The following is a 15,514-nucleotide window of genomic DNA, read 5'->3' on the forward strand; positions in this document are numbered from 1 at the left end:
CCTTCAGGGTGTGACAGTTGGCACTGCAACCTGCGTCCAGCTTCACAAACGGGCAGAGAAGATTGCCGCAGCGCTCACTGAGAAAGGAAGCATCAACACTGGAGAGAACGTCGTGCTGCTGTATCCTCCTGGTGGGTTCTGCCTCCAGCTTCCTGTCTGTGTCTATGTATTTCTCCAATTGAGCTAACTGATTCAGTCTCTTCTATTTTTTTTTTCTTTTTTTTATATAACCCACCTCCGTCTCCAGGCATTGATTTGATAGCTGCCTTCTACGGCTGCCTCTATGCTGGATGTGTTCCTGTTAACGTCCGACCTCCACATCCTCAGAACCTGGCAGCCACACTGCCCACTGTCCGCATGATTATTGATGTAAGTGTGTGTTTTTGTACATATAAATGTTATTGGATGCTCATTGGTTAGTCTGTGCAACTCCTCAAAAAAGTTTGAAAATGTTATAGAAAAAGTTATATCTCATTGTAAAAGTGACTAATCAGGCTTTCTAACGAATACGTATACAACACCAATTAATAGTAATACAACACCAATTATGATTATTAAAGGGGTGAAATAATTGACTGAAATAATGTTTCCAAACTTTTTTTGAGGAGTTTAGTAGACGTCTTTTTATTAGTAGGGTGAACTAGATATTTTCTGTGTGGCCTGTATGTAAAGACAGTTATAAATAACCTGATGACATTAGGATCAAGGATTTCATTATTATCCCTGAGGGGCATTATACTCTACGGACAGCAGCACCAAACAAACCATCACACAAACTTCAGGAAGAAAATGAAAGGAATCAATCAATCAACCTTTATTTCTGTAGCGTCAATTCATAACAGGCGTTATCTCAAGACACTTTACAAAAGCAGGTAGAGGACCTTACTCTTTGCCAGTAAAGGTATGTGGGATACATTGACTAAAAGGTCACCTCAGTGGATTTCAGTACAAAGGAAGTAAGTGCAAGGTATAGTAGAGTCCTTCCAGAGACATGGAAGTCTATGAAGATGAAGAGTTGAGTTGAAGCACCCTAAAAATCCAGGCTCAGTTTGCTGGATGTGTTGTGTGAACACAGTTATGTGTGCTTATGACTGTTTTTTTTAATTCTTTCATTTTCTGCTATTTGAAGCTGCTTTCAGTTAATTGACTCGTCTTTTTTCTTTGCAGGTCAGTAAAGCTGCATGTATCCTTACCACTCAAAACCTTATGAGGACTTTACGCTCCAAAGAGGCTGCTGCCTCTGTCAACATTAAAACTTGGCCAACAATTATTGACACAGGTAGGAAAACTCAATATTAGCCTTTTTATTGCGGACTTTTTGCCTTGTGACACTGGGAAAATAACAGGTGTTATTTACAGAAGCTACTGAGTGAAACTCGCCAGTCATCACGTTTTTTATGATGGTAATGACTTTTTATTGTCTCGATACATGTGCTGAACTCCGAGTGAACAAAAAAAAAACTCTTTTAGACTCAGAGTCTAAAAAAAAAGTTTCCCAGCTCAGACTCAATCAACTCGGAGGTCCAGACAGCGAGTTTTTTGAGCCTGCTTTCTCTGCTTTTCCCCACTGTGACAATCAAAATGTCTCTGTAAAAGGTTTTTAGTTCCCAGTTATCAGAACATTTGTGATGATAACATGAAATGTCTAATGCTTTTTACAGCATTCAGCATTTTACAGCATCATCAGGACTTCAGAGACTTTTGAAGACTTTGCTTTCGTGGCATATCCAGTACAGCTAATAAAGAAATGGTGTACATTATTATGTCTTTTTATACAAGTGTTCACAATAATTAAAAAAAACAAAAAAATACATACATATATTACATACAAAGTTTGAAGAGAACACTTGCTGACTATCTCATTATAATATCACACAATGTGAACTGATCACAGTGCGTGTAAAGTTAATGGTGTATTAAGTTGTCCGTTGTGTCAGAAACACTTGAGTCAGTTACTGTGTTTCCTTTGCTGTGACGAGGTTTGCAGTATTAAAATAAACAGGAAGTAGGACTTTTATCCAATTACACAAATTGCTCAGTGGTGCTTGGAGCACTTTAGTTGTTGTTGCTGCTTACAGCTGTGTATCTTTATTCCTTTTACTTGTCTGAAAAAAACCCACAGCTCTTCCTTTAAACATTTGAATGTAAAACAAACAATGAATAATAAATGATTACCGTATCTGAAAGGAACAGTTCCCTGTGCAGATTGCACCATAATCAAAGTGATCATCAGTCATTTTAATTTTTAATTTTCCTCTGTAAAACCTTTACTGTTCTTATTTGCAGATGACCTTCCTCGCCGTCGGCCTCCACAGATCTATAAGCCGCCCACAGCCGAGATGATAGCTTATCTGGACTTCAGTGTGTCCACCACAGGCATGCTCACTGGGGTCAAGGTTCGTCAATAAAAAAATGTATTGGACCTTCATAGTTTAAGTGAGACCTGGTGCTGTAAAAACTTAAAAGCTCGCTGCATTGTCTGATAGTGTAGAGACATTAAAAAAACACAGCAAAATGATTAGCTGACAAACTGAGTCCCTGAATCAAACCTTAATAAAGAAGATTTTCTGCACTGTTGTACTATACAGCACAACAGTGCCCTGTTTGAACTATACAGCTAGAAATCCATCCATAAAAGAGGTGAAAAAGCGAAAGCTCCACTTACCGGGAGTTGTCTGTTGAATGGACACAGACCCATTGGCCCAGCAGGTCATGGGGCCCCCAGACCACAGCCTGCTCTGTGTATACTGACTTTAAACAGTCTTGTTCAAAGGTCGATAAAACATGTCAAAATGACCACAACGGGACACACAACAACCTAAAAAACAAACAAACAACCACAAAGACCACAACACAACCACAACAACCACAAAGAGACATAGTAAAACCACAAAGGGAAAAACACAACTGCAGGAAAATAGAAAAAACACACAAAGAGACACAAAAATAAAAAACAGAAGCAAAAAACACACAAAGAGACACAACTTTCAACAAAGTCAAAAGGTCTATTAGGGAAACAAACAACTGCTTAGAGATGCACTATACATTCATTTAACTGAATCCTGAAAAAGTCAGTGAAGAGCTTGGCTAGGTGGTGTAACAGAGACACCAACCAGAGGCCTGACATAGTATTACAGTATTTACAGTGAGTCAGCCAATGTGGAGGAAGCATACAAAAGGAAAAAGGCTTAGATATGCAGATTTAGAGGCAGAAGCTGAACAGCAAGGAGGCAAAGTTAGGGTTTATCCAGTAGAGATGTGGAGGATTCGTAACATTTTCCTGAATCCAGTGACACAGCATGGCATTTCCATTTGAGATTCTTATTTGTATTCTTGTTTGTTACAGATCTCCCATGCAGCTGTCAGTGCAATTTGTCGCTCTGTGAAGCTTCAGTGTGAACTATACTCCTCTCGCCAAATAGCCATCTGCCTGGATCCTTACTGCGGGCTGGGCTTTGTCTTGTGGTGCCTCGCAAGGTACTATAAACCATCACCCATACAATGTATATACCACAGTTCTCTAGTCTTTATTGTGTTATTCATTATTTTTTTCTACTTTATATCTTGTCTTTCAGTGTTTACTCAGGTCACCAGTCCATCCTGATTCCTCCTTTTGAGTTAGAGAGCTGCCTGTCTCTGTGGCTGAGCACACTCAGTCAGTACCGCATCAGAGACACCTTCTGCTCCTACTCTGTCATGGAGCTCTGCACTAAAGGGTTAGGGGCTCAGACGGAGTTACTCAAAGTGAGATATCTTAAATATATAAGGAAAATCATCAATGAAAGAGAGAGATTACTTTTTAAGCATTTGACCAAAATACATGGCTGTGTTTTAGGCCCGCGGAGTGAACCTGTCTTGTGTGAGGAGTTGTGTGGTGATAGCAGAGGAGCGTCCACGACTCATTCTCACACACTCATTCTCCAAGTTGTTTAAAGACTTGGGACTGTCGACCAGAGCTGTCAGCACTGCTTTTGGGTCCAGGGTTAACCTGGCAATCTGCCTGCAGGTACACCCACCAAATGATCCTGATAAATGTTAAATAAATTATATAAATTTTATAGATACACTATATTCTTTACAATGGAGTCCAGAACATGAGAGTTGTATACAAGTACACTTTGTATATTACCTGTAAAATAACTGGACGAGCTGTATGAACCTCTTCTTCTGTGTCACAGGGCACCACTGGTCCTGATCCCTGTACAGTTTATGTGGACATGAAGTCTCTCCGCCATGACAGGTAAAAAAAAAAAAAAGTATAGACCTCATAAACACTGAGCAGTACGTGTAAATAGATTATGTTCAGCATATCTTTCCATGTGGATGATTTTCAACAAGAAAATGTGATCTATTCTATCTTGGTTATTGTTTATGTTTGCTTGTGTGACTTTGCAGAGTAAGGCTAGTGGAGAGAGGAGCACCTCAGAGTCTTCCTCTAATGGAGTCCGGCAAGGTGAGTTAATATAGTATTTATAAGTGTTAATAAGTATTGTGAGTAGGTCTTGGTTTTGTTTGGTCAATATATGTTAGGCTTAAAATAGTGCATGCTGACAGAGTATGACTCTTTCTTATGCAGATACTTCCAGGTGTGCGGGTAATAATCGTCAATCCTGAGACCAGAGGTCCTCTCGGAGATTCTCATCTAGGCGAGGTGAAGGAAAGCCGTAAACAGGCCCCCTTATTATGTGATGACAGCATGAAAGTATTTTAACATGGTGTGTTAAGCTCTTACCTCTCAAACTAGCTGTGACCGTGCATGATTCTCTATTTCTCCTAGATCTGGGTGAACAGCCCTCACAGTGCCAGCGGCTACTACACCATCTACGGAGAGGAGAGTCTGCAGGCCAACCACTTCAACACCAAGCTTAGCTTTGGAGACCCGCAGACCTTATGGGCCAGGACAGGATACCTGGGTTTTGTGAAGAGGACTGAGCTGCTTGATGCCAGTGGGGGTAAATAGACCCTGATAGAACTTAAGTTTAGATTGAATTGCATCTTATTGAGTTAATTATAAAAAAGTAATAGCAACCTCTTCTTCACGGTTTTTTTCTCTACTATGGCTGCACACTTTTCTTGGTGGATAATGTTGTTTTGTGTCTGTGCTCAGATCGACATGATGCTCTGTTTGTGGTGGGCTCTCTGGATGAGACCTTGGAGCTCAGAGGGCTGCGCTACCATCCTACAGACATTGAAACTTCAGTGTCCCGGGCTCATCGCAGTATTGCTGAAAGGTGAGATGAATCTCACAATTATTAATGGTGTAAAGTGCAATTTAAAAGAACCAGTAATATCCAACACACAAAGTAAGCTCTGCCAATGGCAAAAGAGAGAATTTTGAAAATGATGAAGAGATTGTAAGAGTATTAACAGAAGCCCACACTGCTTTTAGATGTTGATCTTACACTGACAAGAGTAATCAACTCAAACTCCAGAGTCCAGAGAAACATGTAGTTTTAATGCTCTGTCTAACAGCATGACCAGATGTCTTTGAGTCCATTGATTATGTTGAAAATCCTCTATAACAACTCGATGTATGCACAACGATGGAAGAGCTCCAGCCTGCTGCAAGTCATTTCGCTCTGAAGGAAGAATTATAAACAAGCTAAAGACTACTATAGTAAACCGAAAAAAACCCGCAATAAGTCTCTGTGTGCTAGATTTACATGTCCAATGAAAAGAGGTTAAGTTAAAACATTGTTATAAGCTAATGGTTGTAATTGTGCCTGATTTAAGTGGGAGTGACAGAGCCCTTGTCAACTCTACTTCCAGGGCAAAAGAGTTAGCTCGTCTCTGTTTGAATGCAAAAATACACCTGCCAGGATACCTAGTTCTCGTCTGCTAGAACCCTAACCCTCAATTATTAACAGTGTTCCATTGTTTGTTTGAAGCCATGCTTTATCGTTTCTGGACTTTGGTTTTTGTAAGGATTAAAGGGAGCTTCGCTAACAGTCTGCTGGGGTATACAAACATTACAGTGTGATAAATCTTCTCATCTAACTCTTAGTGGAAGAGAGCTAACCCGTACATTTCTCTAATTGCTAAATTATTCAGGTGACCACTATATTCTCAGTTGCCCTAATCTTGTTCCTCACAGTGCTGTGTTCACATGGACCAACCTGCTGGTCGTGGTGTCGGAGTTGTGTGGTTCAGAACAGGATGCGCTGGACCTGGTGCCTCTGATAACTAACGTGGTCCTGGAGGAGCACCACCTAATCGTGGGTGTTGTTGTGATCGTGGACCCTGGGGTCATACCCATTAACTCCAGGGGGGAGAAGCAACGCATGCACCTCCGTGACTCTTTCCTTGCTGATCAGCTGGATCCCATCTACGTTGCTTACAACATGTGAGGGCTCGTGGTGCTCTGGTCTGTTTAGCCGCCAACCGCAGCGTGGATGCTTCTCCGCCATCATCCATGCATTTAAACACAGCTTAGCAGATGTTGGAAAGGAAAAGCATGAGCCACATGTTCTGCCACCCAGCCCTGTGCAACACCAGCACATCTCGGCTATTGCATGTCTGTGATTGGACCTTCCATGTTTGGAGTTGTTCACTGTGTTTTTTATTAGATAGAACTTTGCAAATGGGATAGAAACAATGCACTGCATACAACAAAGAGAAAAAAAATTCCCGGTTGCACTTTACTGGGCAGAGGGCAAAACGACACATTTTTTTGTTATCTCTTTATTAATTCAAAAAGGTATCATGGCATACAATGATCATTAGGGAAACAATTTGTTCTTGATATCAACAGAAACACTTTTCGTTAATTAATTCCATATTAATGTCTTGGAAAATCCATCACTGTATTCTGTACCCATCACAAACCTGTACAAAGACTTTCCTTTGTGTTTGTCTACACAGACTCCAAGAGCTACGAAACCTATATCAACAACTTGAAATCTAACTTTTCACATTCAGCTTTTAAACAAGCACACAAAATCATGATCAGATCCTTTGTCATTTCTCACTAACATGGGTGGTTTAAAGAGGGCAGAGGAAAGCAAACTATTACATAAGTAATAAAACGGCCCTACTTTGTGTGCATTATTTAGAAAGCATATTTTGTCTCATGATAATGAAGCCAAATAGAATTCAACAACGTTCCTGCCCAAATATATTTCCTGCCTTATAAAACTTCAGCCATACATTCCTAACTTATTTTTTAAAGAACCTGTTACTAATGGCTGTTTATTCTTCTTTGTTTGTGACGAGAAGTGAAAATCCTGCAATCAATAGGGATCAAAATAGAAGAGGAAAGAGGCCATATTCTATACTGTATCTATAAAGGCCTGTTGTATTTTAGATACTGTACGCTACTGTATAAATATTTTTAATTGTACAAATGTATAAATGCTTGACGTGTCTCCCTCAGTTGTTGTTTAATGGAGGCAGCTGAGAGATGATAATAGTAGCAGAGAGAAGATTGTAAATAAGATTTGAACTGTACCTTTGAAGCCGACTATTAACTCTATGATGGAGGTGAGGATGAATAAATTTAAGGTGTTTGTTAGTTAGGATAGTTTCAAACTGCACTTTCTCAAAAAGTGTCTATTTTATTATAGCAATGAGGCATTATAAAAATGGATAAGAAGCAACATTATTTTGTCAAAATAATTCAAGGAGGTGTGATAGTTTACAGGGAGGGCTAAAGCTGTTAATGCCAGGGACAGTTCCTGTCAATAAAAAATACAGGTGTGAGGAGATGCCTAATACCAACATCTTGACTGTTTTCATGCTATCAAGTGTTTCATTTTATTTTTTCCAGGCCCACAATCTTGTCACATCTAATGTTAATTACTATTGTACTTTGTATTACTAAACACTCATACAATCCCAGTTTGATATTGCACTAACCAGTAGAGCAAGTGCTTGAGACGATTTGCCCCCCTCCTTTTCCTCTCCACATACAAAGTTCACTCAACTGTGTTTTGTCTCTTTGCAACTTTGTAAAAAAAAAACACAACTTTGACTTCAGACTGGACTGTTGTTGGTACTGAAGTCCTAAGGCAATAGAGGCAAGTCATCATGTATCTGGATTCTTCTTCTTCTGTCTTCAGTCACTGGATTTTTTTAGCACTTGTTAATGCAGTTGCAAAGCTGAGCCACGTTGGAAACATTTTATTGTGGGCAAGGAAAGTAGCCATTTGAAAAAAGAAAAGGGTCAGGGTGGGGGAAGCATCACAATGCATTTGTTTTTCTGAAATCTTGTGCTCTCTTTTGTGTTCCTTGCCATGATTAATAGGTTCTTTGTACTGGATTATACTGTAATTCATTGATGAACCCTTATTTTCACCTTGTAAATAGTAGTTGTTTTTGTTTTTTTTACTTTTGAAATTGTCCCATTATAGCACTCATGACAATGGCAATATGAAAAAGATATTTAATACTTTCAAGTTAAGCAGAAATATGATCTATTCAATGACTGCACTTTGCACTAGTGGGACTAACAGTAGGTGTATACTGTGTGGATTGATTGATTTATAAACCCTCACTTCATGGCACATTAAAAGTGGCAATCATTTAAGAAAAATGTATTTGACTTGACATTTAATTTTACCCAGGGTTTGTGCCCACCTCGCAGATCACTATTGGCACTTCATAATTGCTTTAGCATTGCATCCTATCTTTGCATAGAATGTTTGCATGACTCAGCCAACCACAGAAGAAATGGGCTTGAGGCACCTCTCACCTCCAGGCACAAGTGGGGGAGACGTATGATATAGTATATTCAGGGAACAAAACTTACAACACAGGGATGGACCAGATGGTCCCTTGGTGCAATCTGTGAATAGTATCCACAAAATGTAGATGTTTTTCAATGACATTCTCCTTGTAATTAAGGCAGACCCTGCAAACCTAATGAGCAAACCAAGAGGTTATTGAGAACCATCCACCATCTGCCTGCTTTGCTGGGAAGTCTACAAGGGCTTCCTTTGGTTTCTGCTTGTTTTCACTGTCAGAGTTCTTACACACTATGCAATCCCAACGACAGTGCTATTTAATTTTAAAGCTTTCACAGTCGGTGAAATATGCGTGATGCATATACATTTTGTACTCACTAAGATCAGAGGACTGACACTAACCAGTAGTGTACTTAAGACTGCATTGATCTCTCTTCAGTTGTTCTTTCAATAATTTGTGTATGACCCTGGTTTGTTGTATATTAATGATTTGGTTAACTCCTAACTGCTCCTAGAGGGCATGATTAATCGTCAATGTTAGGGAGGTGTTTTATCTTATATATTAAAGAATTCAAAGTGGTAAACCCTTTCCATTTTTTTCTCATTCGTTTTCTATTTGGTTTGTTGTACTTTGTTTTATACTTTATGTAAAAGTAATACAGAATAAAAATGCATTTAATCAATTCAGTTGTCTTGATGTTTATCCTTTTAGTAATGCTGTAAAAAGAATTAAAATTCGGATGTCATCCTCACAATATTTTTTTCTGCTATAATTCCATTTTCATACCAAAAATTATAGAAGGTGACGCCAACATGGGAAAAAAGTGCGTCAAAATACTGTGGCCTATGTCCGTGTGAAAACCCTTCTCAAAGGCCATCATTAAGAAGGCCACACCACAAACGAGTAATCAACAAAATATTTATGCAGAATAGCCCTTTAATCAATATTGATACAATCATATGATCAATATAGTTTATGCATAGCTGATTTGAGAGTTTTGTTTTCTTTTAGGTAGTCTTATCTCAAACAGTGCCACTAAGAACCACTGACTAACCAATAACTATCTATTTGAATCAAAGTAATCGCAGCTTTTAAATAACTACTGTGTAAGTAAGTAAACGTATCGTATTATGTAATTTCAACAAGATAAAAATGTGAATTTAAAGTAAGTGGTTTAAAAAAAGGTATTAATGAAAGTATGCTTATTGTACTGGTGCGAGTGTTTGAATCTACCAGTTGCTCAAACTCTCTTAACCAATCACAACCTAGAGTATCAATTACGTAATGCGTCTTTGCTGAGTAACTCCGCCCATTTCCTTTGGGAAAAAAGTACTCAGCTATTTTTTAGCTGACATCTTTGTATTTTTAGCTGTTAGCCACTGCTACTTGGTAACTTTCCAAGACATCTCTTGTGTATAAGTATAAACACGAATTTCACCAAGTCTACGCTGTGAACAAGAGCAGTTACGCGGTCTTTAAAAAGGTAACAATTGGCTTGCTGGGCAGTACTTATTTGCTCGTCTGGCTGTCTGCTTCCGCGGTGACGGTAATGGCGGCTGTTGCTTCGTCAACTTGTCGCTGTTAGACGAAAAGGGAAGGTGTAGTTAGCTTAATGGCTCCCCGTATCGCTGACGTCTATTGACGCGGTAACTTGCGTGTCAGTGACAGAGTTACACATATTTGCTCATTGAAACAAAAGCTCGTCCATCCCGCGAAGCAGAGCAACAAAACGTGGCTCGCTCATGATGCTTTAACAGTTGTTTTTTAACGGTTTTAACGGGTAAACATCCGTTTAACTGAACCTAAGCTACCGTTAACTAGCAACAGCAACGTTGGTGGGCTCGAGCAGTTATGACTCAGACAACTTTGCATTTCATTTCGAAACATTTGACTGAATTTGGATAAAGAAACTTTGTGTGTAATTTTATGTATTAAAGTCATGAGAGGGAAAAAGTTATTATTTAGTATTGACTGTCGGGCCTAGCTTTGTTTCGTAACCACTTCGCACGTTGGTTGCATTTTCTAACTAACTGAACCAAAGAGGAAGTCGATCATCTTTGACTAAAAAAAGTCTCTTGTTTGACTTTTAAAGTTGAGTTTACCTCAAGTAAGAAACTTTGATTCGATGTCTCCTTCGCCGAAAAACCACATTAGTACGGGAGAGTAATAATCTAATTTATATTCACACTAAACTGCACTGCTAAAGCGGTGTAGATCTTTGTCCAGGCTACAGACAGGTGATGTGCTACGTTAGAGAAATTGTAAAACAGTAATATTTATTTATTTGTTCCCAGTTATTATGGAAGAAGTACACCAAGGCAGCAACGGCACTGATTCACAGACTGCCATTATTCCCACATCCATCACAACCTCTCAGTTCTCACAAATAGCACAACAGGTAACTAATAGATCCCTTAGAGAAAAAAAATACTGACTTTTTATATTGCCTCAGTTGCTTTTGCACTGCAGATGCTTGTCCACTTTATATATGAATGCCTTGAAGGTCAGCTAATATTGATTTATCAGATATTTAGCAAGTATCTGAATCCGAAACCTCATCTTAAGAAAAGTAATTAATAAACAAAATCCTTGTTTTTTTATATTGTCCTGGGGTAAGACTAATAGTACGATTGTAAATTGATCCACATTGATGGGGATGGTCCAGTGCTGTAAAATCTGATGTATAATTGATCATTTACTCTGAGCATTCACTGCTTTAAAAAGGTAAATGCACACATCCCGAAAAATATAAAAACAAGAACCCATATGTGTATACTTCTTATGGATGTCATGTCACAAAGTTTTGGTTTTATACATTATCTGATTGAAAGATGCCACTGCACCATATAAATGGATAATTAAATTACACCTGAATTGTTAAAACTATTTAACTTAAAGGGATTTTCATTTAAAAAATGAATGATCCACATTGTCCAGACACAGTTTGTAAGCTGTTACTAAAATTAAACCATACTTTTCTTTTTTGGATTTGAAATTCTGTATTGTGGATTGTTTTCTAGATGTCACTGGCTGGTTCTTCTGTGGCTCTTGTACAGATGCCAGGGGGTCAGTTTCAGGTCCAAGGAGTGATCCAGTCTGCACAATCGTCAGTCATTCAGTCCCCTCAGGGTACGACTGCACAGGTGAGACTACCTAACATGTTTCTGTTTATTTAGTTTCAGTGTAGTCTTTTTCAAGAATTACTCACATGATTTATCGTTTATACATCTCCCTTTTCAAAGGTCATGGGCTCAGATAGTGACGATTCACAGGACTCATCAGACAGTGGAGGAGTTACTGCACAAAAGACCCGAGAAATCCTCGCAAGGCGGCCTTCATACAGGTTAAGAAAAAAAAATCAATTGATACATGTCACAAAAACCTAATCATGATATAAATACTTACCTCTTCTTTCCATCTTGTAGAAAAATTCTGAATGAACTTTCTTCAGAAGAAGTGACACACATCGAAGTGAAGGATAACAGCCCAGCATCCACAGGAGTGACAGGTGTTACAGTACCAACCACCCCAATCTACCAGACCAGCAGCGGCCAGTACAGTAAGAACTTCATCCTCCTATAGTTCTTACCTTTAAGAGCTCTTATGTGGAGCATATTGACCTTTGAAATTGGCGGTTTGTCTAAAGTGTTATTTCTGTAGGCCGTCAAAATGACTGTGAATAGCAATGTAGATGATGTTTCATGATGTATGTCTGTATTATCATGCCAAATGTGTGATTCTTCTAGTTACCATATCAGCAAATGGTACAATCCAGTTGGCAGCAGGGACTGAAGGCATCCAGGGACTACAGGCTGTTGCCATGGCAAACTCAGGTGGAGCCCAGCAAGGCACTACCATCCTTCAGTATGCCCAGACACCTGACGGCCAGCAAATACTAGTGCCTAGCAACCAAGTTGTGGTACAAGGTGAGGATAACATGACAGTTTTTTTTTATTTATTTTTTTAAAAGGTGTTGCTTAGTTTCAGTTTATTATATTAATTTAGTTTCCTTTGGATTTAAGTATGAAATACAAAAAAGAGCCCGGCTATTACAATCCTTTATGGTCAGCAAAAAACAAAGTGTGTAACGATAAAATCAGACATCTTTAGTATCACATCTTAAGTCTTGTCTTGTGCAAATTGTGATATTACTGTACAGACAAACCAAACATGGCATTATAAAAGCCAAAATAGGACAGATTGGAACAGAAGTTGAGCAATATTAACACAAAAATCTTTCTACACAGTAAAAGTACCCACCAGGCAGGAATAAAGATCTCAGCAATAGCTCAGCTAACAACCTTCGCCGATACCCTGAACAGCTCATCGACACCACGGTCGCACTGTCGACACCAACAACAGCTTAGCTGTGTGTGAGGACCTGCTGAAAGTTGTATTTCAACAATTTCATCAAATTGTGTTTTGTAGCACAAAGCACCCTTGATGGTGATGTTGAGTGGCTCATGTGACCGGTATTTAAGGTATTCATGTACCTGAAGCCACAAATAGAATATTCCTTGCAACACTTGAAGTAGGCATTTTGAACTCACTGGTTTGAGGACGCGCCGCACCTCGTGCAGCACCTGCAGCGCGTTGGTAACAGAGCACAGTACCAAAGTGCAGACCACCACGTCCACGGACTCGTCCATCACTTCCTTCATGTTCTCCCCACGCGCCACTATAAACCTGTCATACGTTAAGTGCGTGTTTGCGCCCATGCTCAAGTGCATGTACTTCTCGAAGTGTGGGTTGGGGTCTGTGCAGATCAGGAGGGAAATCATTAGGAAAGTATTTGGCATACAAAACCAAAAATACATTTTGGGGTCACTTTTAAGAATTTCCTTTGTACAAAAATTCTTGGCAAGTATGTCCAAGTTTTCAGATAAAAGAACTTTCTGTCCTACATTACAAAATCAAGGTTGGCGTTATATTAACTTGAAAGCAACTTTGAAATTCACCCACTAATAAATCTAGACACTTCTGTGCTATAAACTATTGATGGTAAACTGCTACAAAGTGCATGAAGAAAAGGAAGGTAGTTGTAGTCCTGCAGTTAGTGACCCTGCAAGATCCCAGTCTTTGCACAATCTTAGTCTGTAACTGAAAACTCTGTGCGTTGCTGACGGTCTTCAGATGTGAGAGCGTGTCAAACATTGTTCTTTTGAATGTCTTTCTCTCATCTTCACTAAGTCCTCTAATATTTTGAAGTGTTATAGCTGCTATAAGCCCTGTAGTCATATTCACACTGATGTATTCCTGTAAGGAGCAGGAGGTGAGATGCAAGCATACCAGATCCGCACAGCTCCTACATCCAGCTCGCTGTCTCAGACTGTAGTTATGAGCTCTCCTGTGGGCAAATCTGATGATCCAACAATGAAGAGAGAAATCAGGCTTGCAAAAAACAGGTTTGTGTTTTTTTGTTTGTTTGTTTTTTTTTTTTGCTAGAGCACAATCTCAGATATTCTGGACTTTAGAACAAGGATGTTTAACACAGCTCTGCCTTAGGCGTAGCCTTGGATGTTTGGTTGACATGTTTTTAATGCTCAAGCTGAACCAATAGCAAATACCTTAACAGTTCAGAGATTACAGCAGAGACAAACTGGACATTGGAATGAAAGAGGGTTAAACTTGAATTTCCCTCGGGATCAATAAAGTATCTATCTATCTATCTATCTATCTATCTATCTATCTATCTAATGAGGCAGTACCTGCATTTCTGGTATTTGCAGGGCACATATTGTACATAGTTTACATGGTTTACTTGCATACATTTCACTGTAATACCTGTAGATCTTTACAAATAGGGATACTAGTAGTCCACTATTTGTAACATTCTTTTGAACCAGAGACAATGTTGTACTGTGATTTTGTGTTCACACTTATTGCTTCATCTTTCAGTTTGACTAACTTCACTTTTCCCCCTCTTTTTAGAGAGGCAGCACGTGAATGTCGACGGAAGAAAAAAGAATATGTTAAATGCCTGGAAAACCGTGTAGCTGTTCTTGAAAACCAAAACAAGACCCTTATTGAAGAACTCAAAACATTAAAGGAACTCTATTGTGTTAAAACAGGATAAGAGTTGATAAAGAGGTTGACGATCGATACAGAATGTGGGAGCGTCACGGCTCAGCCATTGGGACATGAACAGGGTTTCTGGGAACACTTCATTTCAGGCTGTGATCCTGCTCTTTTTTTTTTTACTGTTTGATATAAAAGTGACCAGTGATGGCAATACGATATACTCTGCAAACAAAAATTAAATCAGCCACTTTTCCACCTGCTTTTTTTAAATCGCTAATGCTATAACATTTATAGTTGTGTACATTTTTAATACAGGGAGGTTTGAAATATTGAGCTTTTACTTTAAAGTCTCAGTTTCTAAATGTATCCCTTTACTCTTTTGTCTTGTGTTCTTAAATATGTTGCTGTTTTTTTTTCTATCTTATAACAGCATCTGCAGGATTTGGACTGTTCAATTACAAAGCAGACATAATCCCTCCTTATTTTGTGAACCAGCATTTCTCCTCATTTCCCCTCAAAGGAGATGTTACAACTGTCATTCCTTATTTTTGTGCAATGGAATATAAAGGGTAAGAGAAAGGCAGACATTGAGTGTGTTTTGTTTGGTTGTTTCATGGCAGTTACTTAGACAATCAGGGAAAAAAAAGAAGCACAGTGTCCAGGTAATATTTATTATGTACATCTTGGGAGGGTTAGGGAAGAAGAACAATGTATGAAATGTTGCTGATTCTGTAAGTAACTAAATATATTTTCACTCTATGAATTGAAGCTGACGTTTTTTTGTTCAGTGTACTGTATATGAATATGTAAG

The 15,514-nt window shown here is 38.9% G+C and overlaps 2 protein-coding genes across 5 annotated transcripts in view; both read left to right on the forward strand.

The window, feature by feature from the left end:
- dip2bb (disco-interacting protein 2 homolog Bb) overlaps positions 1-9,364 on the forward strand; it is a 37,065-nt gene extending 27,701 nt beyond the window's left edge. For both annotated transcript variants that reach the window (XM_079340551.1, XM_079340552.1), the window contains 13 exons: positions 8-131; positions 248-369; positions 1,168-1,279; positions 2,287-2,396; positions 3,347-3,477; positions 3,576-3,744; positions 3,836-4,006; positions 4,179-4,240; positions 4,396-4,453; positions 4,577-4,651; positions 4,778-4,952; positions 5,108-5,231; positions 6,095-9,364. In XM_079340551.1, coding sequence (XP_079196677.1) covers positions 8-131; positions 248-369; positions 1,168-1,279; positions 2,287-2,396; positions 3,347-3,477; positions 3,576-3,744; positions 3,836-4,006; positions 4,179-4,240; positions 4,396-4,453; positions 4,577-4,651; positions 4,778-4,952; positions 5,108-5,231; positions 6,095-6,347 — 1,686 coding nt within the window. In that variant the 3' untranslated portion in view covers positions 6,348-9,364. The remainder of the gene's footprint in view (positions 1-7; positions 132-247; positions 370-1,167; positions 1,280-2,286; positions 2,397-3,346; positions 3,478-3,575; positions 3,745-3,835; positions 4,007-4,178; positions 4,241-4,395; positions 4,454-4,576; positions 4,652-4,777; positions 4,953-5,107; positions 5,232-6,094) is intronic.
- Positions 9,365-9,969: 605 nt separating this feature from the next.
- On the forward strand, positions 9,970-15,462 carry atf1 (activating transcription factor 1). 3 transcript variants are annotated; one of them, XM_079340562.1, is made up of 8 exons: positions 9,970-10,165; positions 10,977-11,080; positions 11,703-11,825; positions 11,925-12,025; positions 12,108-12,241; positions 12,429-12,608; positions 13,952-14,087; positions 14,614-15,462. In XM_079340562.1, the coding sequence occupies exons 2-8, from the start codon at positions 10,982-10,984 to the stop codon at positions 14,756-14,758; spliced, it is 918 nt and encodes a 305-aa protein (XP_079196688.1). In that variant the 5' UTR covers positions 9,970-10,165; positions 10,977-10,981; the 3' UTR covers positions 14,759-15,462. The 3 variants fall into 3 exon arrangements, with proteins under 3 accessions (XP_079196688.1, XP_079196687.1, XP_079196689.1); XM_079340561.1 differs by having other exon boundaries at positions 9,971-10,165; positions 13,946-14,087; XM_079340563.1 differs by lacking the exon at positions 10,977-11,080 and having other exon boundaries at positions 9,973-10,165; positions 13,946-14,087.
- The last annotated feature ends 52 nt before the right edge of the window (positions 15,463-15,514 follow it).

The sequence above is a fragment of the Symphodus melops genome (genome assembly GCF_947650265.1).
Source record: "Symphodus melops genome assembly, chromosome: 4".
Lineage (NCBI taxonomy): Eukaryota > Metazoa > Chordata > Actinopteri > Labriformes > Labridae > Symphodus > Symphodus melops.

Excerpts from the sequence above, each read along its gene's own strand:
- atf1 (XM_079340561.1), top strand. The coding sequence starts at position 10,982 with ATGGAAGAAGTACACCAAGGCAGCAACGGCACTGATTCACAGACTGCC. Across the intron at positions 12,242-12,428 it reads GACCAGCAGCGGCCAGTACA|TTACCATATCAGCAAATGGT; the intron begins GTAAGAACTTCA and ends TGATTCTTCTAG. Across the intron at positions 12,609-13,945 it reads CAACCAAGTTGTGGTACAAG|GAGCAGGAGGTGAGATGCAA; the intron begins GTGAGGATAACA and ends TATTCCTGTAAG.